The 26,759-nt window shown below is 36.9% G+C and overlaps 1 protein-coding gene across 1 annotated transcript in view; it reads left to right on the forward strand.

Moving 5' to 3' along the window:
- SLC15A5 (solute carrier family 15 member 5) overlaps positions 1-26,759 on the forward strand; it is a gene marked incomplete at both ends in the record, with an annotated part of 72,379 nt that overhangs the window by 8,457 nt on the left and 37,163 nt on the right. Inside the window, 3 exon segments of the mRNA XM_079714973.1 lie at positions 10,696-10,924; positions 22,138-22,264; positions 22,267-22,323. Coding sequence (XP_079571099.1) covers positions 10,696-10,924; positions 22,138-22,264; positions 22,267-22,323 — 413 coding nt within the window.

Genomic DNA, 26,759 nt, shown 5'->3' on the forward strand with positions numbered 1-26,759 from the left:
CACAATTTTTTTTACCACACTTAGAAATCTACCTAATCCTTGAGAAGAGAAACAAAATATGAATTTACATAATTCTGCAATAGTAAAATCATAATTTCAGCTAACAAAATCAAAACAGTTCATGGAATAGTCTTATTAATACTTATTAATACCGGCATATCTCATTTTATTGCTTTGCTTTATTGTGCTTCACAGTGACAAAATTTTTTAATTTTATAAATTTATAAATTATAAATTTTGTAAAATTTACAGAAAGTTTGTGGCAACTCCGTGTCCAGCAAGTCTATCAGTGTCATTTTTCCAAAAGCAATTGCTCACTTCGTGTCTCTGTGAAGCATTTGGTAATTCTCACACTATGCAAACTTCATTATTATTATATTTATCATGGTGATCTGTGATCAGCGATCTTTTTTTTTTATAGTGTTTTTACTTTTACTTGTTGACAGTTTGCTTTATTTATTTATTTATTTATGGCTGTGTTGGGTCTTCGTTTCTGCGCGAGAGCTTTCTCTCATTGTGGCAAGCGGGGGCCACTCTTCATTGCGGTGCGCGGGCCTCTCACTATCACGGCCTCTCTTGTTGCAGAGCACAGGCTCCAGACGCGCAGGCTCAGTAATTGTGGCTCACAGGCCCAGTTGCACCGCGGCATGTGGGATCTTCCCAGACCAGGGCTCGAACCCGTGTCCCCTGCATTGGCAGGCAGACTCTCAACCACTGCACCACCAGGGAAGCCCGATCAGTGATCTTTGATGTTACTACCACCATGGGCTGAAGGCTCAGATGATGGTTAGCATTTTTTGCGATAAAGTATTTTTACTTTAATTAAGACATGCACGTTTTCTTTTTAGACATAATGCTATTGCACATTTAGTACATTACAATAGAGTGTAAACATAACTTTTATATATACTGGGAAATCAAAAACTTTGTGCAACCTGTTATATCTTGGTGGTCTAGAACCGGACCCATAGTATCTCTGAGGTATGCTTGCACTCAGAATATCCTCTAAGTTGCATACTGAGGAATAGCTTGTAAGTAGCTTTCTAAAATATCACTAGACCTTCCAAAATTCTATTTTCATGGGCTCTAGCCAAGTTTAACAAATGTTACACACTCACCCCAATTACAACAAGCACCTCCTTCATTATCTTGGCCAGAATTGTAAACTTTCAGAAAATACACTCAGAATACCTCTCCAACATATAACCATGTAAACTAAAAAGTATTGAGGAAAGAAAAAAATAAAAAGAAATTTTTACATTTCTTACTGATCCTGCAGCCTGCTGCTTTTTTTTAAGCCCTGCTTGGTAGCTTTTAAGCTTGGTAGGTGCATTAGCAGGGACTTATTTTTATCAATAAAAACGCAGTGGTTCAAAGATCTTAAACTCAGGAAATGAGAAAATGATACACATTGTTAAAGAGAACAAAATTCAATGGCAGAAATCTGAAGACCTAATGGGCCTTATTAGGTGATTCCTGAATTGGACAGCATCCATCCAACGACTACAAGGGTGCTCTGAGGGGTTGTACAAAATGGAAGGTTTTTATAGGAAGAAGGGTAGGGCAAGGGAGCTATTCGCAAAAGAAAAGGAAGCATTAATTTTAGTCCAGGGTATCTTCTTTTTGGGGAGGTGGGGTGGGGAGGGAATGACAAGGGTTTTACCATGTAGATTGCCTCTTCTTCTGGGGGATGGAGAGGGTCCACATGACAGATGACCTCAGTGATGCTGACCAGAAAATTCCAGACTGGTTGATTAAGATTACATTTCTGGAGAAGCTCGAAACTGCAATTAAGTCCTGTATCTAAGCCTAGGTTTGGTATCATGGGCTTTAGCACAAGTGACGCCATTTGGGGCCTATGGTTTTCTCTTCAACAACATAAACAACTGTTAAAATTGGGATTTGGCAGAAAACAGGGGAACAAAGACAGAAAGGGAATGAGAGCAAGTTAAAAGAGTGAGAAAGGCAGGGAGGGCAGGAGAAAGAGAGTGAAGCATTCCCTCCCCCCGCAATTTCTTAATTAAAAGTAAACCTTTTATTTTAATCGTGCTGTCGATTCACCAAAATCAATTATCTTCCTTTGTTAAGCAGTCTTTTCTTTAATAGCATTGTTGAAAAATATTTATAGATAAAAAGTAGGAAAAATGATATAAATGAACTGATTTACAAAACGGAAACAGACTCAGATTTTGAAAACAAACTTGTGGTTGCCAAAGGGGAAAGGTGGAAGGAGGGATAAATTAGGAGCTTGGGATTAACATAACACACTACTATATATAAAATCATCAACAAGGGCCTACTGTATAGCACAGGGAACTCTACTCAATACTCTGTAATAACCTATATGGGAAAAGACTCTCAAAAAGAATGAGTATATGCACATGTATAACTGAATCACTATGCTGTACACCTGAAACTAATGCAATCATTATACTCCAATAAAAATTTTTTTAAAAGTAGGAAATGCGAAATTTCCTTCTGGTCCTTCTTTCTCCAAATTCATGTCAGCTAGAATATTCTTTGAAGTACTTCAGTGGGCCAATGGTTACGCTAAAAGAAGCAATGATTGCCAACAGCCATCCACCATGAAATCAGCGCCCCAGTGTTCCACTGACTCTTCTAAACAGTTCAATTTTAGCCCATTGAAGAACCACAAATCCCCTCGTGAATTATCTCAATATTGTTCAAGGCAGAATTAAATATTCTGTTTGAACTCTTAATATTGTCCACTAAGGCTATGAAGACCCAGAAGTTTTTCTCCCCTCTTCAATACCTTCTGAAGTAGGTTGGAAAGCCCATTTCAAATTATTTCTCTTAAAAATCACTTAAAATAAGTCTGAAGCATGTCAAAATTGGTCAGTCTAAGAAGTGACAGAATATTTGAGTGACTTTAAAAACTATTACTAAATAAATTAAGGTGAATGTTTAAAATAAATAATCTCAAAAGGTTTTCTGAATTTTGCAGCAATAGGTGTTTTTCCCCCTTATTTGTATTCAACACCATAGAATCATGAAGACCAAAAACAAAAAAAAAAATTACCACTTATATATACCCCCAATTATTTGCAGTTCCCAGTCTGTATTTAAAAGTAGACTAAAGAAACATATTTTTACTGCTGCTTTCAATTTTCCTTAATCACTCGTATTTGTTTTGCTTTAGTGCTTTGCTCTCTGACTTTCTGTGTGAGAGGTGCTTTATATATTCAATTTGCTGGTGAGCTATGAGATGAAAGGAGTCTTAATGGTGAGTTTGAAGACTGTGGATTTTTATTTCTTTTTTTTTTTTTACAGTTGATTACATATACAGTTTCACCCTTAATTATCTATGGCTTGTCCTGTCCATGGATCAACAAAGATTATATAAAATATGATTGTACTAGGTAATTCTTTCAGAAAATTACACAATCAAATAGGTTGGGTGGCATTTGTTAAAACACATTCAGTACTTTCTGTGAAATCTCTCCCTATACAGAGATATTCAGCACTATAATTCTTTGGTTTATAACTATATTTCGCAAGACGTAAGTCTTGGAAGAATTGCTATTTTCCTTGACCCTCTTTAGAGCAATTCCGTTTACATCCCCCTGTGGTGTACTGAAGAGTCACACAGTGTCCTCTTGGATTTTTTTCTCAGCAATACTCAGCATTTGAAAAAAGGGTTTCTTAAAGATGGAAAGGACCGTAACATTGCTCTGCAGTTCCAGCCTCTCTTGGTTGTTACAGCCACAGTTCAAGTGTGCAGCTTGCAACTGCACGAAAGGATGACCTGAGGCTGAGCCTAGGGACTTTACCCCATTGTCCTAGAAAATTCTAACCTTGTACCCCCCCCCCTTCACTGTGATAAATAAATTGCTATCAGTGGATTACAGTCAATCAGCTTGCTCAGCATAGCCATGTTTGACTTTTGATTATTTTTCTAGGTCAGTTATGGAGAGTGGATGTTCATGATTTTGAAAGGGGTGATCACTTATTGGGTGCATACATATTCAAAACTTATATTGTACATTTTAAGCACATGCAGTTTATTGTATCTCACTTATATCTCAATAAAATTGTTTTAAAAAACTAGAGAAAAAGCAACAATAATAAAGATAGTATGGTTTTGGCATAAGGATAGATTAGTAGAAAAGAATTGAAATTCAGAAAAAAGAACCACGTTTATAAGGTCAATTGATTTTCAACAAAGGTGCCAAAAAATTCAATGGGGAAAGGATCATCTTTTCAATAAATTGTGCTAGAATAACTGGATATCAAATAGAAAAAGTTACTCATGACACCTGACTAAAAAATTAATTCAAAGCTGATCATTGACCTAACATAGAGATCTAAAGGCATAAAACTGCTTTTAAAAAAAGGAAAGACTAGGGCTTCCCTGGTGGCACAGTGGTAGAGAGTCCGTCTGCCAATGCACGGGACACGGGTTCGTGCCCCGGTCCAGGAAGATCCTACATGCCATGGAGCTGCTGAGCCCGTGAGCCATGGCCGCTGAGCCTGTGTGTCTGGAGCCTGTGCTCCGCAACAGGAGAGGCCACAACAGGAGAGGCCACAACAGTGAGAGGCCCACGTACCGCAAAAAAAAAAAAAAAAAAAAAAAAAATTTGCTTCTTGTGCTGTTATCCATGCACAACACTTTGTTTATTTGTTTTGTCTTTTGTCTGGTTTTTGTTTGTAATCAAATTTATCAGTCTTCTCCCCTATTGCTTCTAGATTTTGATTCATGGTGAAAAAGTTTTCCTCATTCCCACATTATAAAGGAATTCATTCATATTTTCTTTTGGTATATATATTTATCTTTACATCTGTGACCCATTTGGAAATTATATTAGAATAAGTTTTATGAGTGAACTCAATTTTATCTTTTTCCCATATGACTGTCACATTATCCAACCTCACTATTAAAAAGTTTGTATTTTCCCCACTAATTTCAGATGCCACCTTCCTTGTATACTGCCACTTGCATTTCTAGAGTTTCTATTCTGTTCCTTTGGTTAGTCAGTCTACCTGTATTCATATTCATCTGTCTTGTTTAACTCTGACCTTAATTTCTAAATAACACATTTTACTTTTAGTAGTACTTTGACTGCTACCACTGTTTCTACCACTTACCTATACAACTACCAGTAAAAGCAATGCAATAAGTTATATTTTTAAAAATTCACTCTTGTTACTTCACTTCTCCACATACCAGCGAGGTAGGCAAGAAGGGCCCCATATTTCCTTTTACAGACTAGACTCCATATCCTATGCCCCTGCTCCTGTACCATCCTGAGCTATCTTTACCAGTTCACCTACCATGTTGTGTTGAAATGATCTATTTCTGAATATAGTTAGAAATTCCTGTGTTGTGTACATACTTGGAATATGGTAAATGCTCAGTGTTTGTTATTGTTAAACTGAGTACAGAAAATGAGACATACTTGAAATAAATGACTTGCCCAAGATGTCACAGGCAGTGGCTGAAGTGGAACCAGAACCCAGGCCTACCTTTTCTCAGGCTAGAGCTCGTTTTATTACAACACATACTGAAGCAGTGAAACAGGGAAAACATCATCCCCAGAAGCCTCTGCCTTGTTTCTCAGAGCTCTGTGTTCTGTGGATCACAGCTAGGCAGTACACAGCCTACTGGTAGTCTGAGGAATGGGTTCATTATGCAAAAAGGGTCTGAGAGATCCTCTCTGTCAGCCCCAAAAAGGCAAAAAAGAGGAAAATGTAAAGGAAGTATAAACTTTTATCAAAAGACCACTTTGACGTATTCTAAAGTGTGTAATTATCAAATAATTCTGGATTTTTGTGACTAATTATGTATACATAATTTTCATATTCAAATTTTCTAAATAACTATTTGGCATCCAACCATTTGCTTCCTAATCTCCTAGTTGAAATTATATTCATCTGAATAAAGAATTACAATTCTTCGAGTAATACAAATCTATCTGATCACCTCTGTTTACTGCCAGCCTACTCTAGTCCACATGTTACATATTTTAACATGTGATAAGGTAACCTTCCTTTGGACATTTACAAGAAAAAAACTGTATTAGCTGCAAGTAAAATTATAATATAAAATGTTCACCAGTGGTTTACTTTACACAATACTATATCAAATGAATATTTTGGAGTTGTTTTGCTTTGTTTTGTTTTCTATTTCCAAGTTATACGATCACCCAATTATGATGAAGTAAAACTCTGTCTTGCCTCTAGAAAAGTATATAATCCTTCTTTTGGCCTCTTCCTCTCTGATGACTAAATTGGAAATTCCTCAAAGCTGTAATTCAAAGCCATAGGTGACCTTAAAGAAATGATTTTTTATATGCTACCTTTTATTTTAAGGTAACTTTTCAAATGTGGACCATGCATTCCATTATGTTTAGCTGTCAAGCATGGCCTTCATTTGCATTTCTTCCCACTGCTATAATTTTGAGAACTGGCAGGTGACCAAAGAAGAAAAAATGTGCATCTACCATCTACAGTGCAATGTAGGCTTTTTTAATTATAATTAGGTAGTATAGATATTCATGATTAGATCAAGGTCAGAGGAGCAGAACATCAGAGCTAAGAAATAAAGGTACAAAGAATAGAAAAATTGCTTTCTAAAGTTTTTTTTTAAAACGTAATGGCTACAATCTTTAAGTTTTTCAGCAAAGCATTTAAAATAGCTCATCTGTTTTATTTTAAAATGTGCATGCCTGGTGTGTTTGCCACGCATGTTTAAACTGGAGCTTGAAGTTTCGGTTGCATTTTCACTTCAGGTTCTTTTTCACCTTCCTGTTTCTGCTCCTGGTGCAGAAAACCAATTTGGGAATTATAATGACAATGGATTTTTCTTTTTAAGGTTGAGTCTACAAGACACACAAAATTATTTGTACAGAAGGCATGAGTTTTCTATTAAGTCTAATAGATTAATCCAGGATGGTGGTGTGATGTTTAGATGTAGATGTTTTCACGGGGACAGCCCTTCTGACACTCGGGATAACTAGCTTTGGATGGGACAATGGGTGCTCCCTTTGGGTAAACAGATTACCATATAGCTCCTTTTCTTGATCGTTCTCACTTACTGGCTCCCTCTCTGTCCAGCTGATCAATTTAGGTTTATTACTTCTTCTTCTCTCTGACTTACAGCCCAGGTAGTTCATTGTCCACTCTTGGGTACCTTTTCTCCTCTCACAGTCTCCTAATGGGGAGCCCTCTGATTTATTCTAGGGACCCCACTCTTCTCACCCTCTTTCCTTAAGTAACCTCTAGTCCCACAGCTTTTAATGCCAACTATACACCAAACGCTTAATTTCATTTGACCTCTCTCCTCACCTCGAAACTCATATATCCGACTTCCTATTCAACATCTTGATTTTGTTATCTAACGGTCATCTCAAATTTAACCTGACCAAAACTCAACTCTTGATTCACCCAACTGCAAACGGATTCCATTCTTATCTTCTCCATCTTCATGTAAGTCACCGAAACCCAGTGGTTTAAGGGGAAGGAAAGTAGCATCCTCAAATCTTCTCATTTCTTCAACCTCTCCCCACATTGGAAGATCCTATTGATTCTCTAACAACACATCCCATTCTGTTCACTTCTCTTCTTGCTGTTTTATGTCCAAGTCATCACGATTTCTTACCTGTATTCCAGCTTCCTCTCTTGTTCCTTAAAATCCATTATGCACACAACTACCAGAGTTCCAGAGTAACTTTTTAAAAATATACATCATATGTCCACTCTGCATCAAATTTCTTAATGGTTTCCTATAACATGGAGAATAAACTCCAAGGTCCTTACTTTTGGCCTGTAAAGTCTGGCCCTGACCAAATCTTAGACCTCATCTTCTTCCAACATTCTACCTGAGCTACTGCCTCATTGGCCTTTCCTGTTCCTGAGCTTCTCCCTGCTCATTTCTACTTCATGACATGCCTGATATATGCTTCCTCCAGGTCTTTTTGCCTATTTCCAGTCTATTCAATCCTCAGTTCAAATTTCAACTCTTTAGGTGTCCTCTACACCCTACCTACAATCAGTCTATCTTATCACCTCATTTTATTTTCATCATTGAACTCACTTAATATTTCCCTGCTTGTTTAGTGTCTTCTCAGGGATCTCTAGATCTTGTTCACTACTATATTGTTAAGGCCTAGAAAAGTCCCCGACACAGAGTAGGTACAAAATAAATATGTTAAATGAGTGAATGATTGCATTCACATTTGTTTGGCATCAATTATGCACACTTGGAGAGCTAAAATTTTAGACCTCATTCATACCTAATCATTTCTTGTTCTTAACCATTTTGTTTTTGTTGCTTCATACCACCATATCAGATACAATTTTACTTGTTTAAATAAATTAATTTTTCAAAGTGTGTATTCAAGGCAGTGCTACTCAAAACTTGGTCCATGGGGTAGTGCTGATCATAAACTGTTCATTACTGGTGTGCAACATAGAAAATAAAGACACTGAGAGAAAACATGTAGAAATATTATGGAAAGTTACATCATATGTCTGTTGAATCTAATAATCAAAAGATCAGGTTTTATATTTTGTATCTTTGTTTTTATTTTATTTTTTAGGTATTCCATTTTATCGTATTTCACAAATGTATTGACCATGATAGTTGAGAAATTTTTTTTAAAAACTTATCTTTTAACACAGCTAGTTTCAGAAGAGCTAATCCGAACTACCTTTTTTAGAAATAATATGATAGTGGTATTTAACTACCTAATAAGACTGGAGGTATCAATTTATCATGCATAAAAGCAGATCCAAATTTATCTTGTGACAAATAGTGATTTGTTTATATGGAAAAGAACTAGTGAGTTTAAAACATATTACATTCAATAAAGTCCTGAATTTAAAACATAGGAAGGAAATTGGGGAGAATACCTCTTGAAATAACCCTTCATCTTGCAAATAGTTATTGTTTAATAATAAAGTCTATTTGAAAGCACAGAGTAAGTTGGATCAATGCCAATAATGACCCTCCTGTCTACATGGTATTGTTTTGCAAGAGTTGAGCAGAGAACAGGTTGATGAGCAACAGAGATAAGATGAGAAGGAAATGTCAGGAAGTTAAGCCACCTAGCCCAGACCTGTTCAAATTCAGTCTCTAGACTGTTCATCAAGACATTCTCAGTTTTCATCTTACCAAAATCTTAAGTAAACTAATTGAAATAGCTGGGAATAGTCTCCTAATAGAGAAGTTCTTTCTCCAGTAGTAAAGAGATGTCCTAATTACTTCCTTGTTAAGAGACACAGACCCTGGTCACTCACAGGTGCTTCAGTTCCCTTGGCCTTCTCAGTTCTGGTCTGGCCACAGTGACTAAGAGGCAGTAGTGACTGTAGATATGAGCCTATCTCCTGCCAGCAATTATCCCGACATATTTCCACTTGACCTCAACACACTTCACAGAGGCCTCTGCTGTAATCACTCTTGGTCACTACCAATTTGGGCTGGATTGGATTCAGTGACTTAGAGGTGAAAGGCTCCATATTCAATTACCAGGCTCCCAGCTTCCTCAATTAATCAAAGACTGACATAATAGTTCTATTACAACTCTTAAAGAAAAGACCAGATCAAATCACTATCATCACTCTATAACCATAAAAAGAAATATTAATAAATATCCTTTATTTAAATATAAAAACCAATACTCTGTGGCTTTAAATGAACTTGGTTAGAGGGCATTTCACCTAGCATTTTACTATAGGAAACTTGAACATAATTAAAATGATGATCAAACTATTATCTGAGTTTCTACAGCAGCTTTCTTTGGAGAAACTCAAACATTTTAATATTTATTTTATCGTTTATCCTGTAACATGGTTTGGTGTCTTGGTAATTTGTGAAAGGGTTTATCTGGTCAAAAGGAGTGCTATGAAAAGTTGTATCATGATGACACAGCCGAACTGCTAACCAAACCGGGATCTCTTATCTGTCATTGTATCAGGAAGTCCTAATGGAGTCAAAGAAAAGGCGAAATCTGAAAGATCATAAAAGAAGCAACAATGAGATTGCAAATCACTAGCAGTAAGTGATTGCAAACATCTAAAGCAATAAAATACTTCTGATGCTAAAGCAATAGCCATATAAACCCAGAGGAAACTACTGGAAAAGTCAAAAGCCAACTAATCTAATCTGAACTTTTAGTGACACTATCAACATACATAAAGTCATTTGAAGAGTTCAAAGTTTAACATTATGTCTGAAGTTCAAGGATAAAGTCAAAGCAGAGAAAATATTTCCTTTCATCTTCATGTCAAAATAAGAGACCGCCTTCTACCTAACAAGGAAAGTGAGGATTATTTATATGGCAATTTATATTAAAAAAATAGTACCAGTTCTTTGTGTTAAGGCTGTAAATGAAACTTCAGGTTGTCTTATTCATTAATGTGTTCAAGTTAGAGGCTTCTGAGAGATTCTGAAATGTTTTACTTTGGTGCTTTATTTTGTTACCTTTCTTCCCTTTTTAATATGCTTCCACTGATCTTAGCTTTTTCATTTTTTATATCATCTGTCAGGCACCACCTTGGGCTGGTCACCAGGATGCCAGAACCCTTGTCAGAAGCTTACTCCTTTGAATTCAACCGCTTGGGTGCTAAAATCTTCTCAATCACTTTACTGCCTTTCATCCTTACAATTGTCATCTTTCTGACTGACATTTTGGAAACTTGAAGAACAGTTCCTTTACTAATATGTAATATTTCCAGGCTTGCAGGTTGCTCCCTCCTGACAACCTTTGGGGTGTTTGTTAATGCACTAAAAACATGCTGTCTGCAGTACTGCCACCTTGGCGGAGGTGTGACAAGCTGGTTAGACCATGCCAAGGAAAAAAATGGCGGCCACTACAGTGAGCTCCATGTGGAAAACACAAAATTTTTCTTCACCCTTCTCCCTCTCTTCATTTTTCAGCTCCTCTACAGAATGTGCATTATGCAGGTGAGAAAAGGTAATTAATATTACCCTTAGCAACAACCAAATGATTGCATGTTAACATAACAAGTAAACATTTCTTTTCACCCCAAAAAGCGCTTCCCATATACTTCATTAGGCTATCATATAAATACATTACAGGCTTTACTTTTAAGAGCTAAGTGGGGTCAGACAGAGGCATACCTGAGGAGGACCTGGGTGTAATGTTTCTCCTATAGAACTATGAATGTCTGTCAGTAGGTGCAGACAATACTTCAGAGAATTTGTCATAAGACCTAAGAGTAATGCACAAAAATATGAGATCTATGGATAGTTACCCAACTACTCCCTTCCAAAGGTTTTGCCTTCCTCCTTGACCAAGCCTTTAAAAACTGGTACTAACAAGTAGCTAAACTGGCTGATTTGAGTACCACCCCCCACTGTACACTTAAGTGTAAATACTAATCAGCAAATGATTCTTTCCCTACCAATTCTCAGTTCCCTTGGTGAATCAGTCCCTATGTTATGAGGGTCAGCAAATTATTACCTGCAGACCAAATCAGCCCACTGCCTTTTTCATATGTCCTGCAAGGTAAGAAGGTTTTTACATTTTTCTATGGTTTAAAAAAATCAAAAGAAGAAAAATGTTTTGTAGCAAATGACAATTATATGAAATTCAAAATTCAGTGTCTGTATCCACAGACATAGAAAACAAGTTTATGATTACCAAAGGGGAAGGGGGGGTGGGGAGGATAAATTAGGAGTTTGGGATTAACATATACACACTACTATATATAAAATAAGTAACCAACAAGGACCTACTGTATAGCACAAGGGACTATACTCAATATTTTGTAATAGCTTTAAGGGAAAAGAATCTGAAAAAGAATATATATATATATATATATATATATATATATATATATATATATATATATATATATGAATATATGAATCACTTTGTGGCACACCTGAAACTAACACAACAATGTAAATCAACTATACTTCAATTAAAAAAAAGAAAGTAGCCCACGCACAACAACGAAGACCCAGTGCAGCCAAAAATAAATAAAATTAAATTCAAAAAAAAAAGGAAGAAAATAAAATGTTAGAAAAGGATAAGTATAGAACTTCTGTTTGGTTAAAAGGATCATGTCCTTCTAACCAAACAGAATAAAAACTTCTTCTTTAAAAGAAAAAAAATTCAGTATCCATAAATAAAATTTTACTGGAACACAACCACTCCTGTTTTTTTTGTCATAGTATGTCTGCTTATGCATGAAAACAGCAGAGCTGAGTAGTTGCAACAGAATCCACATGTGGGAATGTTGTCTATCTGGCCTTTTACACAAAAGTTTGCTGACCCTTGTTCTAAACAATGCATGAAAGCTAGGCTGATTTAGCAAATTCAACCTCTCTCTTGACTCCACAATAGTAGATGGAACAAAAACACAAAATTACTACCTGTATATATATCATTAATAGTATGAAAACACACTCCCTCTTTCAAGAGCACCAGAATCACAACTAACTGATGAATAATCATCAACAGGAAGACACTGGGACTCACCAAAAAAGATACCCTGCATCCAAAGACAAAGGAGAGGTCTCAATGAGATGGTAGGAGGGGTGCAATCACAATAAAATCAAATCCCATAACTGCTGGGTGGGTGACTCACAAACTGGAGAACACTTATACCACAGAAGTCCATCTGCTGAAGTGAAGGTTCTGAGCCCCACATCAGGCTTCCCAACGTGGGGATCTGGCAACAGGAAAAATTCCCAGAGAATCAGACTTTGAAGGCTAGTGGGATTTGATTGCAGGACTTCCACAGGACTAAGGGAAACAGAGGTTCCACTCTTAGAGGGCACACACAAAATAGTGTGTGCATCAGGACCCAGGGGGAAGGAGAAGTGACCCCATACAAGACCGAACCAGACCTACCTGCTAGTGTTAGAGGGTCTCCTGAAGAGGCGGGGGTGGCGGGAGGGGACAGGGACACTGGCAGCAGAAGTTTTGGGAAGTACTCCTTGGTGTGACCCCTCCCACCGTCCACCATTAGCCCCACCAAAGAAACTGTAGGCCTCAGTACTGGGTTGCCTCAGGCCAAACAACCAACAGGGAGGGAACTCAGCCCCACTCATCAGCAGACAAGTGGATTAAAGTTTTACTGAGCTCTGCCCAGCAGACCAACAGCCAGCTATACCCACTACCAGTCCCTCCAATCAGGAAGCTTACACAAGCCTCTTAGATAGCCTCATCCACCAGAGGGCAGACAGCAGAAGCAAGAAAAACTACAATCCTGAAACCTGTGGAACAAAAACCACATTTACAGAAAGATAGACAAAATGAAAAGGCAGAGGACTATGTATAAGATGAAGGAACATGATAAAACCCCAGAAAAACAACTAAATGAAGTGGAGACAGGAAAACTTTAAGAAAAAGAATTCAAAATAATGATAGTGAAGATGATCCAGGACTTCAGAAAAAGAATGGAGGTAAAGATCGAGAAGATGCAAGAAATGGTTAACAAAGACCTAGAAGAATTAAAGAACAAACATCTAGAAGAATTAAAGAACAAACAAACAGAAATGAACAATATAATAACTGAATTGAAAAATGCACTAGAAGGAATCAATAGCAGAATAACTGAGGCAGAAGAATGGATAAGTGATCTGGAAGACAGAATGGTAGAATTCACTGCTGCAGAACAGAATAAAGAAAAAAGAATGAAAAGAAATGAAGACAGCCTAAGAGACCTCTAGGACAACATTAAAAGCAACAACATTTGTATTATAGGAGTCCCAGAAGGAGAAGGGCAACAGAAAGGACCCAAGAAAATATTTGAAGAGATTATAGTCGAAAATTTCCATAACATGGGAAAGGAAATAGCCACCCAAGTCCAGGATGTGCAGAGAGTCCCAGGTAGGATAAACCCAAGGAGAAACACGTCAAAACACATAGTAATCAAATTGACAAAAATTAAAGACGTAGAAAAATTATTAAAAGAAACAAGGGAGAAACGACAAATACAAGGGAACTCCCATAAGGTTAAGAGCTGATTTCTCAGCAGAAATGCTACAAGCCAGAAGACAGTGGCACGATATACTTAAAGTGATGAAAGGGAAGAACCTACAACCAAGATTACTCTACCCCACAAGGATCTCATTCAGATCCCACTGAGAAATCAAAAGCTTTACAGACAAGCAAAAGCTAAGAAAATTCAGCACCACCAAACCACCTCTACAACAAATGCTAAAGGAATGTCTCTAAATGGGAAATGCAAGAGGAGAAAAGGACCTACAAAAACAAACCCAAAACAGTTAAGAAAATGGTAATAAGAACATACATATCAATAATTACCTTAAATGTGAATGGATTAAGTGCTCCAACCAAAAGACACAGGCTCCTTGAATGGATACAAAAAAAAGACCCATATACAAGCTGTCTACAAGAGACCCACTTTAGACCTAGGGACACATACAGACTGAAAGTGAAGGGGTGGAAAAAGATATTCCATGCAACTGGAAATCACAAGAAGGCTGGAGTAGCAATACTCATATCAGATAAAATAGACTTTAAAATAAAGAATGTTACAAGAGGCAAGCAAGGACACTACATAATAATCAAGGGATCAATCCAAGAAGAAGATATACCAATTATAAATATATATGCACCCAACGTAGGAGCACCTCAATACATAAGGCAAATACTAACAACTCTAAAAGAGGAAATCAACAGTAACACAATAATAGTGGGGGACTTTAACACCTCACTTACACCAATGGACAGATCATCCGAACAGAAAATGAATAAGGAAACACAAGCGTTAAATGACACAATAGACCAGATAGATTTAATTGATATTTATAGGACATTCCATCCAAAAACAGCAGATTACACTTTCTTCTCAAGTGCCCGTGGAACATTCTCCAGGATAGATCACACCTTGGGTCACAAATCAAGCCTCGGTAAATTTAAGAAAACTGAAATCATATCAGACATCTTTTCTGACCACAACGCTATGAGATTAGAAATCAATTACATGGGAAATAACGTCAAAAACATGGAGGCTAAACAATGTGTTACTAAATAACCAAGAGATCACTGAAGAAATCAAAGAAGAAATCAGAAAATACCTAGAGACAAATGACAACGAAAACATGATTATCCAAAACCTATGGGATGCAGCAAAAGCAGTTCTAAGAGGGAAGTTTACAGCAATACAATCCTATCTCAAGAAACAAGAAAAATCTCAAATAAACAATCTAACCTTACACCTAAAGGAATTAGAGAAAGAAAGACAAAGTCAGTAGAAGGTAAGAAATCATAAAGATCAGAGCAGAAATAAATGAAATAGAAATGAAGAAAACAATAGCAAAGATCAATAAAACTAAAAGTTTGTTCTTTGAGAAGATAAAATTGATAAAGCTTTAGCCAGGCTCATCAAGAAAAAGAGGAAGATGACTCAAATAAATAAAATTAGAGATGAAAAAGAAGTGACAATGGACACCACAGAAATATAAAGCATCATGAGAGGCTACTACAAGCAACTCTGTGCTAATAAAATGGACAACCTGGAAGAAATGGACACAGTCTTACAAAGGTATAACCTTCCAAGACTGAACCAAGAAGAAACAGAAAATATAACAGACCATTCACAAGTAATGAAGTTGAAACTGTGATTAAAATTCTTCCAACAAACAAAAGTCCAGGACCCAAAGGCTTCACAGGTGAATTCTATCAAACATTTAGAGAAGAGCTAGCACCCATCCTTCTCAAACTCTTCTAAAAAATTGCAGAGGAAGAAACACTCCCAAACTCATTCTATGAGGCTGCCACCACCCTGATAACAAAATCAGACAAAGATACTACAAAAAAAGAAAATTACAAACCTATATCATGGATGAATATAGATGCAAAAATCCTCATCAAAATACTAGCAAACAGAATCCAACAACACATTAAAAGGATCACACACCAGGATCAAGTGTGATTTATCCCAGGGATGCAAGGATTCTTCAATATATGCAAATCAATCAATGTGGCACACCATATTAACAAATTGAAGAATAAAAACCATATGATCATCTCAATAGATGCAGAAAAAGCTTTTGACAAAATTCAACACCTATTTATGATAAAAACTCTCCAGAAAGTGGGCACAGAGGGTGCCTAACTCAACATAATAAACATATATGACAAACCATAAAAGACAAACCCACAGCAAACATCATTCTCAATAGTGAAAAACTGAAAGCATTCCCTCTAAGATCAGGAACACGACAAGGATGTCCACACTAGCCACTATTATTCAACTCAGTTTTGGAAGACCTAACCACGGCAATCAGAGAAGAAAAGGAAATAAAAGGAATACAAATTGGAAAAGAAGAAGTAAAACTGTCACTGTTTGCAGATGACATGATACTATACATAGATAAGCCTAAAGATGTGAGCAGAAATTACTAGAGGTGATCAATGAATTTTGTAAAGTTGCAGGATACAAAATTAATGCACAGAAATCTCTTGCATTCCTATACACTAACAATGAAAGATCAGAAAGAGAAATTAAGGAAACAATCCCATTCACCATTGTAACAAAAAGAATAAAATACCTAGGAATAAACATATCTAAGGAGGTAAAATACCTGTACTCAGAATAACTGTAAGACACTGATGAAAGAAATCAAAGATGACACAAACAGATGGAGAGATATACCATGTTCTTGGATTGGAAGAATCAATATCATGAAAATGACTATACTACCCAAAGCAATCTACAGATTCAGTGCAATCCTTAGCAGATTAACAGTGACATTTTTTACAGAACTGAAACAAACAATCTTAAAATTTGTATGGAGACACAAAAGACCCCAAATATCCAAAGCAATCTTGAGGGAAAAAAATGGAGCTGGAGGAATCAGACTCCCTGACTTCAGACTATACTATAAAGCTACAGTAATCAAGACAATATGGTACTGGCACAGAAACCAAAATATAAATCAATGGAACAGGATAGAAAGCCCAGAGATAAACCCACGCACCTATGGTCAACTAGTCTATGAAAAAGGAGGCAAGGATACACAGTGGAGAAAAGTCAGCCTCTTCAGTAAGTGGTGCTGGGAAAACTGGACAGCTACATGTAAAAGAATGAAATTAGAACACCATACACAAAAATAAACTCAAAATGGATTAAAAACCTAAATGTAAGACTGGACACTATAAAATTCTTAGAGGAAAACATAGGAAGAACACTCTTTGACATTAATCACAGCAAGATCTTTTTTGACCCACCTCCTAGAGTAATGGAAATAAAAACAAAAATTTTAAAAATGGTCCTAATGAAACAAAAGTTTTTACATAGCAAAGGCAACTATATACAAGATGAAAAGACAACCCTCATATAGGAGAAAATATTTGCAAAGGAATGAATGGACAAAGGATTAATCTCCAAATATATAAACAGCTCATGCAGCTCAATATTAAAACAAAAAACCCAATCAAAAACTGGGCAGAAGACCTAAATAGACATTTCTCCAAAGAAGACATACAAATGGCCAAGAGGCACATGAAAAGCTGCTCAACATCACTTATTATTAGAGAAATGCAAATCAAAACTACAATGAGGTATCACCTCACACCAGTTAGAATGGGCATCATTAAAAAATCTATAAACAACACATGCTGGAGAGGGTGTGGAGAAAAGGAACCCTCTTGCACTGTTGGTGAGAATGTAAATTGATACAGAGACTATGGAGAACAGTATGGAAGTTCCTTAAAAAACTAAAAATAGAATTACCACATGACCCAGCAATCCCACTACTAGGCATATACCCAGAGAAAACCATAATTCAAAAAAACACATGCACCCCAATGTTCATTGCAGCACTATTTACAATAGCCAGGTCATATAGAAGCAACCTAAGTGTCCATCAACAGACGAATGGATAAAGAAGATGTGGTACATATATACAATGGAACATCACCCAGCCATGAAAAGGAACGAAATTGGGTCATTTGTAGAGATATGGATGGATCTAGAGACTGTCATACAGAGTGAAGTAAGTCAGAAAGAGAAAAACAAATATTGTATATTAACGCATATATGTGGAATCTAGAAAAATGGTACAGATGAACCAGTTTGCAAGGTAGAAATAGAGACAAAGATGTAGAGAACAAATGTATGGACACCAAGGGGGGAAAGCGGCAGGGGGAGGTGGGGGTGTGTGTGATGAATTGGGAGACTGGGATTGACATGTAGACACTGATGTGTATAAAACTGATGACTAATAAGAACCTGCTGTATATAAAAAAATAAAAATCTAGAGGGGCTACATCCAAGATTCTGAAAGAAGTTGGGGATGTGCTCCTCTGACTTCTTCCAAGTACGCAGTCTGATTCACGTGCTGGAGATTGGTTTGTCACCCTTGCTAGAGACAAACATCCTTCCTCTTCTACTAAGTGGGTTTTCAGATTCTTAAAGAAAAAGGCCACAGAAAATATTACATTATATTCACACAGAAAATATAAGTAAAGCCAAGCCAAATGAATCAGCTTTTTCTAAAACCTCAACTCCAAAATCTCTTTCTTCACAGGAGTTAATATTTCACTTCATGTTGCCAAACAAAACAAACTTTCAGCAATGGTATCAGAGAGACTTGGTGTTGGGAAATACTTTCACTGAGGTTGAAGTCTGATCTGGTGACTCTGTTCTCATGTTAACATCCCCCTTCCACTCCAAGAAACTCATTTAAACATATTTATCACTACAGGGTAGAAACAGTTTGTAAATCCAGGTTAGCTGTTTCTAACATATGCCAGGAGTATCAGATGATAGAGTAACTGCTTGGAAATTATTTGGATTATTTTAACATAACTGAACTAAGAGAATCCACACTAAACTTTGGGTGCTTGTTCCTGCAATAAGTAAATGTAATAACTGCTATTTATTAGCTTCTACATAATGCTGGAGTTGTGATGGGCTTCCCTAACTTTTAATGATAAGAGCTCTCAACCAGCTAAGGTCTTTTGCTAACTGTTGATGGTTAGACTTCAAGCTTTGGTAGTGGGTGTATTCTTTTAACCTCAGAAGGGGAGGAGAAAGATGGTAGTTTTGTAAGCTTGGATAGACACTCTAAGCCACAGCTTTGACACACAAGTAAAAGCATGATGCCTATTTAGTTCTAGGGTAGTGTAGGTGAGCAGATAAGGTGTGCATATCTACAGGTGAACTTTTAAAACATATCACCATTTGCATCCCACACACTTTAATCACTGTCTCCCATATTGTTCTAGAACTGTACTGTTCAATATGGTAGCCACTTGTTGCTCTTGAGCATTTGGAATGTGCCTTGTCCAAAATGAAACATACTATACGTGTAAAATACCAGATTTTGAAGACTCAATATGAAAAAAAAACAATGTAAATATCTCATTAATAATTTTTATATTGATCATGCTAAAATATTTTTACTTTATTGGGTTAAATAAATGTATTAAATTTTTTTTAATATCATGAAAACATCTTAGAATGGAGAAATTAACCATGAGTACAAAATTACTAATGGTCCCATGGGATGCCTTGAACCTTCTGTGCAAATAGCACAAATTACTGATTCTTACCTTCATAATGTAGTGACACCTGATTTTTTTTTACTAAGTTCGAGTCTTCTCTGCAAACTGTTACATATTTTTAAATTTAACATAAATTAGAATAAAGTTTGATAAGCTAATTTTAAGCATATCACCAAATCTAGATGCTTAGTTTATTGCAAAGAACAAATACTCATACTTATTGGTCAGAGCCTCTAAAAGATGACTTCACGGTGTCTAATTTAACCCCCAAAGCAAGCCTACAGGGCAGATTTTATTATTCTAAATCTGAGTCTCAGAAACATTAAGTGACTTGCAATTGGTTCTTGGTTACCCTACTATCATATGGCAGAGTGGCTATCCCTACCCCAGGCTGGTATCAATGCCCACACTTTGCTGTTACCCACTATGCCTCTCTTGCAGCTGGGTTAAAAATCCCTGGTACAGACCATACAGGTTCCAAAATCATAAACAGTAATGTTATACCAGAAACTTCAAAGAAAATGGTTAGAATGTACTTCTCAACGGAGGCAGAGGAAACTTCCATTGGGATAGGCTGGAATAAGATTTTTGCCTCCAGATGAAATAATCATCAGTATAAACGCGATCAAAATACTAAGAATAAAACATCATCGAATTCCATATTTTAAATTTAGTAGCCATTATTGACCTTCAGTTCCAAGACATACATTTAAAGTATGTTGATATTAAGGCCAATGATATTGCCATTTGACATTACTGGCCATTCAAAGGTGAAAATGAATCTTTATTGACAGCAGTTATTCCTGAATTCTCAGAGGCTTGTATGAAATAAAAGTACTTAAAATTTTTAAAGGAGATGATTTCAGAACTTGAGGCAGAAGCAGAAATGATTTCAAGCTTTCAAGATATTGGAGCCTTTTTTTAGATTATGCAATATATTAATATTGCTTCACTAAAGATTAATAGTACATTTGCCACATTATTAAGTTAACAGGTTTCTGTGTCTGTGATTCATGCCGATAATAACTTTATTCCTGTTAACAATAATTCTCGCTTGAAATCAGTAACAGAAACTTTCAAGTTGTGCTGAGATCCTTTCAGTCTTAGAGTAGTTCCGCTGCCAGCACTATTTTAAAAACCATCATTCATTTTCCTCTAACTGGGGATACATGCTTAATATTTTGATTGAACTAGGGCAGAACAACTAATACTCCCTTCCCTCTTGCCACCTGTACCCAACCAAAACAATCCTGTTTACTATCCCAAGGGTCAAATTAAAGATTGGAAGATAAATTATCACCAGGACATATTTTATACAGATAGGAAGAATCTCAGTGAAAATGTGGTCCATTCCTGGATTTAGGCAGTTAACATAGCAATAGGCTCATTTTACAACTGGTGGGCTGGTTAGCAGCTGTACTGACTTATGACTCTGCTTCTCATACCTTCTCGAATTGCACAATTGATAATAGAGAAGGATTTAGTGAAGGTTTCAAACAAGAAGTTATCATTTGGATGTTTGAGCCGGGTTGCTCTCCCAGGATGGAGGTAAGGCAGGACTCCTAATGTAGTTCACGCATTGTAAGAAAAAATGGAGAATCCATTCCTCAAGGACAAGACTTGGTTTGACTTTCTCGCCAAGCCACTCAGTAGCTTTGTGTGCCCCTGGGAATGAAAGAAATACTCTGTGCTACTAATGATAATGACAAAGATGTGATTATTGCAACGCAGCTCATGAACTAGAAAAGTGAGGAGATGCCCCTTTTCCTGTGACATTGTGCTTCAGTTCTGATGTTGTGACCTAATGAGAGGTTAGGAATACTTGAAGAGACTCCAAGTTAATGTTAGAGTTTTAGTTAGCATTAGGGTTTTTTTAAAAATGAAGAAATTCTAACACTACCTTGAGGGTTTCCAGTGAGGTAGAGGTGTTGTTGGTGTTTTGTTTTGTTTTTGTTTTTGTTTTTCATTTCTGCTACTTTATTGTGCAACTTTTTTCGTGGAGTTCCCTTTTTGCTCCTCTATTGCCACACAATTAGTTTAAAAGGAGAGTATAGACACAAGTATGTTTTCTCTCCCTTTTCTCTTTTTACTTGGCTTATGTTAAAAACAAGGCCAATCCAGGGAGCCTATAAAGACAGCCTACAACAAGTAGTGTGTTTCCTCACTGGGTCCCCTCTTCTTAGGGAAAAATCATTCTTACCTATTTTGCCATCAAACTCGATGCTCTTTAAAGGATCTAGTCTAACCCAAACTATTTTTTTAATCCAGGTGAAAATGAAAGTCTTAATACTTCCTACTGGCTTTTGCTTTATTTTTGGGAAAAATAAAAAGCTTATTTGCTTATATGCAAAATTTATTACTTGATTTCTTATGTGTCATCCCAAGCACAAAATTAGGGTCACTTTTACTTTTCCAAGGAAAATTAAGAAGATAGATTAGATGACAAAATATTCGTCCATAAAGAATCAGTAGAATTGTCAATAGACTAAACACAGTTCCTACTCTCCTTTGTCAGTTCATAATCATGACCTTGAAGACCCGGGGAACATCCAGCTCATCTGCCACAGAGTACTGGCAAGGGATAAGGCATCTGCCACAGGACAGTTCCTCCAAAGTTACTTTAACCACTCTCTTACTAAACGGCTCTTTCCCCTTTCAAATACAGATTCCTTCAGGATATTATCTGCAGACCATGAATTCTGACCTGAATTTGGGTGGATTTCTTCTGCCAGTTGCAGTAATGAATGTCGTCAGCATCCTACCACTACTAATTTTAGCACCTTTCATGGAGTATTTAGCACCTGCCTACTTCCCTCTAAGAGAGATGGACCATTTCTGTTGGCACGCATTAGTAAGTACAACTTACCATTTCAAGTGAATGGTTTACAACTTTTAAAATAAAAAAACACTGTACTAGGATCTAAGCTAGCTATATGCTCTGGAGTAGAGTCTGATTTTGACAAATTGGGAAGAAGGTGAATTTGAGAGTGATTATGCCCAGCTTCTCAAATCTCTACATAGACATCAGTGCCCCATTTTCTTCTCATCCATTTATGCTTCCTCAGAAGACACACATAAAGACTTGGTGCAAATTCCAGTGCCACCAAATGGCCTCTTCTTCTTCAAGTAAAGAAGTCTCTACTCCTAAGTCGATGCTGAGAATGTTCTTAAAAACTAAGACAGGTAATGGACCTAAAAAATAATGCCGGGCTATACTTGGGAGGCTTTAACTTCTGAAGCAGCAGAAAAATTTATTAAAAGTTCGTTGTATTCACAGCTTTAATATAGTACTTCTTCCAATAGTAAAGTGTATAACAGTAATTTTCAAACATTTTTTCCAGCTTTATTGAGATATAATTGACATACTGTATAAGTTTAAGGTGCACAGTGTCATGAATTGATGCAAGTCTATATTGCAAAATATTTATCACAATAAGGTTAGCTAACACATCCCTGACCTCACATAATTACAGCCTTGCTGTTGTTATGGTCTACTCCTTTTTTTTAAATTAATTTATTTTATTTTATTTATTTTTGGCTACATTGGGTCTTCATTGCTGCGTGTGGGCTTTCCCTAGTTGCAGCGAGCGGGGGCTACTCTTCATTGTGGTGCGCGGGCTTCTCATTGCGGTGGCTTCTCTTGTTGTGGAGCACAGGCTCTAGCAGCGGGGGCCTCAGTAGTTGTGGCACGTGGGATTTATAGTGCAGGCTCAGTAGTTGTGGCACATGGGCTTAGTTGCTCCACGGCACGTGGGATCTTCCTGGACCAGGGATCAAACCCGTGTCCCCTGCATTGACAGGAGGATTTTTTGGTCTACTCCCATTTTTTAAAGTGAAAAAAAGTGTAGGACTTCTTACTCAGAACACAATCAATAGACTGTAAAATAAAATTTCTGCCAATGAAATGGGAGAGGAGGAGCATTCTGGTCACACTCTCCTCTGCCTCGCTGTGGTCCCTCAAGTGCTACTGTGGAACAAGATGACAAACAATGGTACCAGAAAACCAGGCTCAATCTAATGACAAGAGATGGAGATCTCAGCCCCTGCTCTGCTACTGAGCTGCTCCTGAGTGAATTGGAAAAACCACTTAACCTTTCTTGTCTTCTAGTTCACTTTATTTTTTTTTTATTGAGGGGCATGCCCAAGATAAATTTTGGGTCCCTTTGTTCTGTAAGACTTTTGAAATCATTCAGGGTGACATCAGTACCTGGAGCCCAGTTGGGACACAGAATGAAAGCTCTGTAAATGTTAACTAATATTAAGTCATCATTTGCAAGGGGCAGGTCTCATTGTTTGGTGAGTATAAACACAAAACAAAGGGAGTTTGAAACGCTTAAGAAATAGCATGAGGCTTCCCTGGTGGTGCAGTGGTTGAGAGTCCGCCTGTCGATGCAGGGGACACAGGTTCGTGCCCCTGTCTGGGAAGATCCCACATGCCGCGGGAGCGGCAGGGCCCATGAGCCATGGCTGCTGAGCCTGCACGTCCGGAGCCTGTGCTCCGCAACGGGAGAGGCCACAACAGTGAGAGGCCCGTGTACTGCAAAAAAAAAAAAAAAAAAAGAAAAGAAAAAAAAAAGAAATAGCATGCAATGGCAACTTTATGTCTTATCATCTACTTGAGAAATAATTTCATTGAAATAGCCAAGGTCAAGCAACTGAAAGATTCTTTTCTCTTGGTTAACCAGTTGTTATTCCTAATTCCTCCTTTGTAGAGATCTGTGAAGACCAAGCAGTCTTCTAGTAACCCATTATTATATATTTTGCTGTTTCTCTGTTTATAAATTACATTTTAGGGTATGTGCTTCCTATTTACCAAAGCCGTCAACAAGATCACTCCAGATCACATCACAAAGTAGATTTGTTTTTGGAAAGAACTCAAAGTGACTAAACTCTCCCTAGTTTATTTTATCTTCAACTGTAGAGGTCTTTAGTGCATATTCTGTTTTGATTTATTCCATAAGCCAGTAACCCTGACATTCTTTATTGTCATAGGTTTAGGCAAACTATAAATCTTAATAGGTTTTGACAGACCTTAAATCTTAAAAAGTGCTTTTTTTGTCTGCCAGTGAAATCCAAACAGTATTAGTGAATGCCCGGCACTATCTGAGGATACAAAAGAAAAGTAAGACATTGTACCTACCCACAGCAAGTGTACTATTAATATATTGAGTGCAGAAAAAAATGCGGGTAAATTTACATTGCAAAATACCAGAAACTTTGGCAGTCCTGTACAGAATCATGAAAGCTGAGTCTAAGCTTCCAAATTATGCTTTAGTGCTAAAAAATTTTTTTAATTGGGCTACTCTAGAGAAATATGGTATACAACATGACTGAAAGAACTACTTTAAAAATCCTTCCTGGGGGTTTCCCTGGTGGCACAGTGGTTGAGAGTCCTCCTGCTGATGCAGGGGACACGGGTTCATGCCCCGGTCCAGGAAGATCCCGCATGCCGCAGAGCGGCTGGGCCCGTGAGCCATGGCTGCTGAGCCTGCGCGTCCAGAGCCTGTGCTCCGCAACAGGAGAGGCCACAACAGTGAGAGGAATGCGTACTGCCAAAAAAAAAAAAAAAAAATTCCTTCCTGGGAATTCCCTGGCAGTTCAGTGGTTAGGACTCCACATTTTCACTGCTGACCAGGTGAGGGCTCAGGTTCAATCCCTGGTTGGAGAACTAAGATCCCAAAAGCCATGCAGTGCAGAAAAAAAAAAAAAAATCCTGAGAATAAGAAATCTTAAATTCACTTGAAATATGAGCAACTTTCTCTTCGACAATTCTCCACTCTTGCATATTTGAAATCATGTCTATTCTTAAAGAAGTGTGTGTGCTTTTCTGGATAGAGGAAAGTTAGACAGAGTTATCTAACATATTGTTTGATGTTAATGAACTAAATATTCCCTATGAAAATTGGTAACAGACTTATTGGCAGGAAAAATAAAAAAACTAGATTCATCTAAAAAAACTGAGCTATATTCTTCTGCATACAGAATACTGAATTCAGTGGTTTCTAAGCCAGACTCCATTCATTTGTTCATTTACATACTTGTTCACTTATTTGCATAATATTTTGCTATGGGAATATAAAGAGGTATGCATCTTTTTAACTAAATGTTTGCTTAAGTTTTCCATATTCTGCTTGTGATTATGGAAGATGAATAAGTTTTATAAGGACATATAAACATAAACCTAGGGTACTTTTTGATAGTAATTTAAATAACTGAATTAATCTAACATTAAAATTTACTTTCACTTTGAACCCAAGTGCCTTGAAAATGTGAGTGAAGTGTATAAGTATATAAATTATGAACATACAAATATTTATGAATTGCTAACTGGAACCTAGGCACCTTCATATACATACCCCACTTAGCTTCATGATAATTCATCATTTACTAGGTCAAGGGTCTCAAAGATAATGTCTTAGTTGAATTCAGACCTTCTAATTCTAAGCCCATTGCATCATCATCATCATCATCATCATTATTATCATTATTCCACTTACCAGCCATACATAGTTCTTAGATTATAGAAGTTATCAGTGTTAATTTGGAATCCTAACTGTGATTTCCAATTAAGGCTATGAAGTGAGTGAAAAATTTTGTCATCACAATGAGTAGTTGCTCCTGGAGTCCCCCACTCCCTTTCATATTCAGTCGTTCCCCATCATGTTTAAGGAGGCAGATGGTATAGACAATGACGATGCCTAGTGTTTGACATGGATAATCACAGCCCAGGCCAAGAGTGAGGGATAGAGAAATCTCATTCAGTTGGTCAAACTAGAAATTTAATAAAGGGAAAAAAATGAGCTCACTTTCCTACATCTAGCTCATAAACAATGCAACCTAAGAGGAGTTTCTTATTCAAGATAGGACATTCTTGAGTTTATCAGCTAAAGAAATCAACAAGTGTACCAAAGTACCAACAGTAAAAAATCTCCAAACCTTCCAGAACTGTGAAAGGCAAAGGTTTGATACGCTCAGAGTGTTTCATCAAGACTGTATTTTCCTAATGTTACATGTGACAGATTTGTGTGTTTAAAAGTCAATCTTAGTACACTAAAAATCTAGAATCAGTGATATCGTGATTTATCCTCTGTCATCATTGGATATCCCGTGTTTTAGCCTTTTTCAGTTCAAAAATGTTTACACCATGAGTATTTCCTTTCCTTACCATTAATTAAAGCCCTGCAGTATGTGGCATTTAGTAGCTAGTGCTGACACTCACAAGTATTAATCTGACTAAAATTAGCCTAATTAAGATTGTTATTAAGCCTTATACAAAGCAGAAGTGTA

Source organism: Hyperoodon ampullatus (genome assembly GCF_949752795.1).
Source record: "Hyperoodon ampullatus genome assembly, chromosome: 11".
NCBI classification, from domain to species: Eukaryota; Metazoa; Chordata; class Mammalia; order Artiodactyla; family Ziphiidae; genus Hyperoodon; species Hyperoodon ampullatus.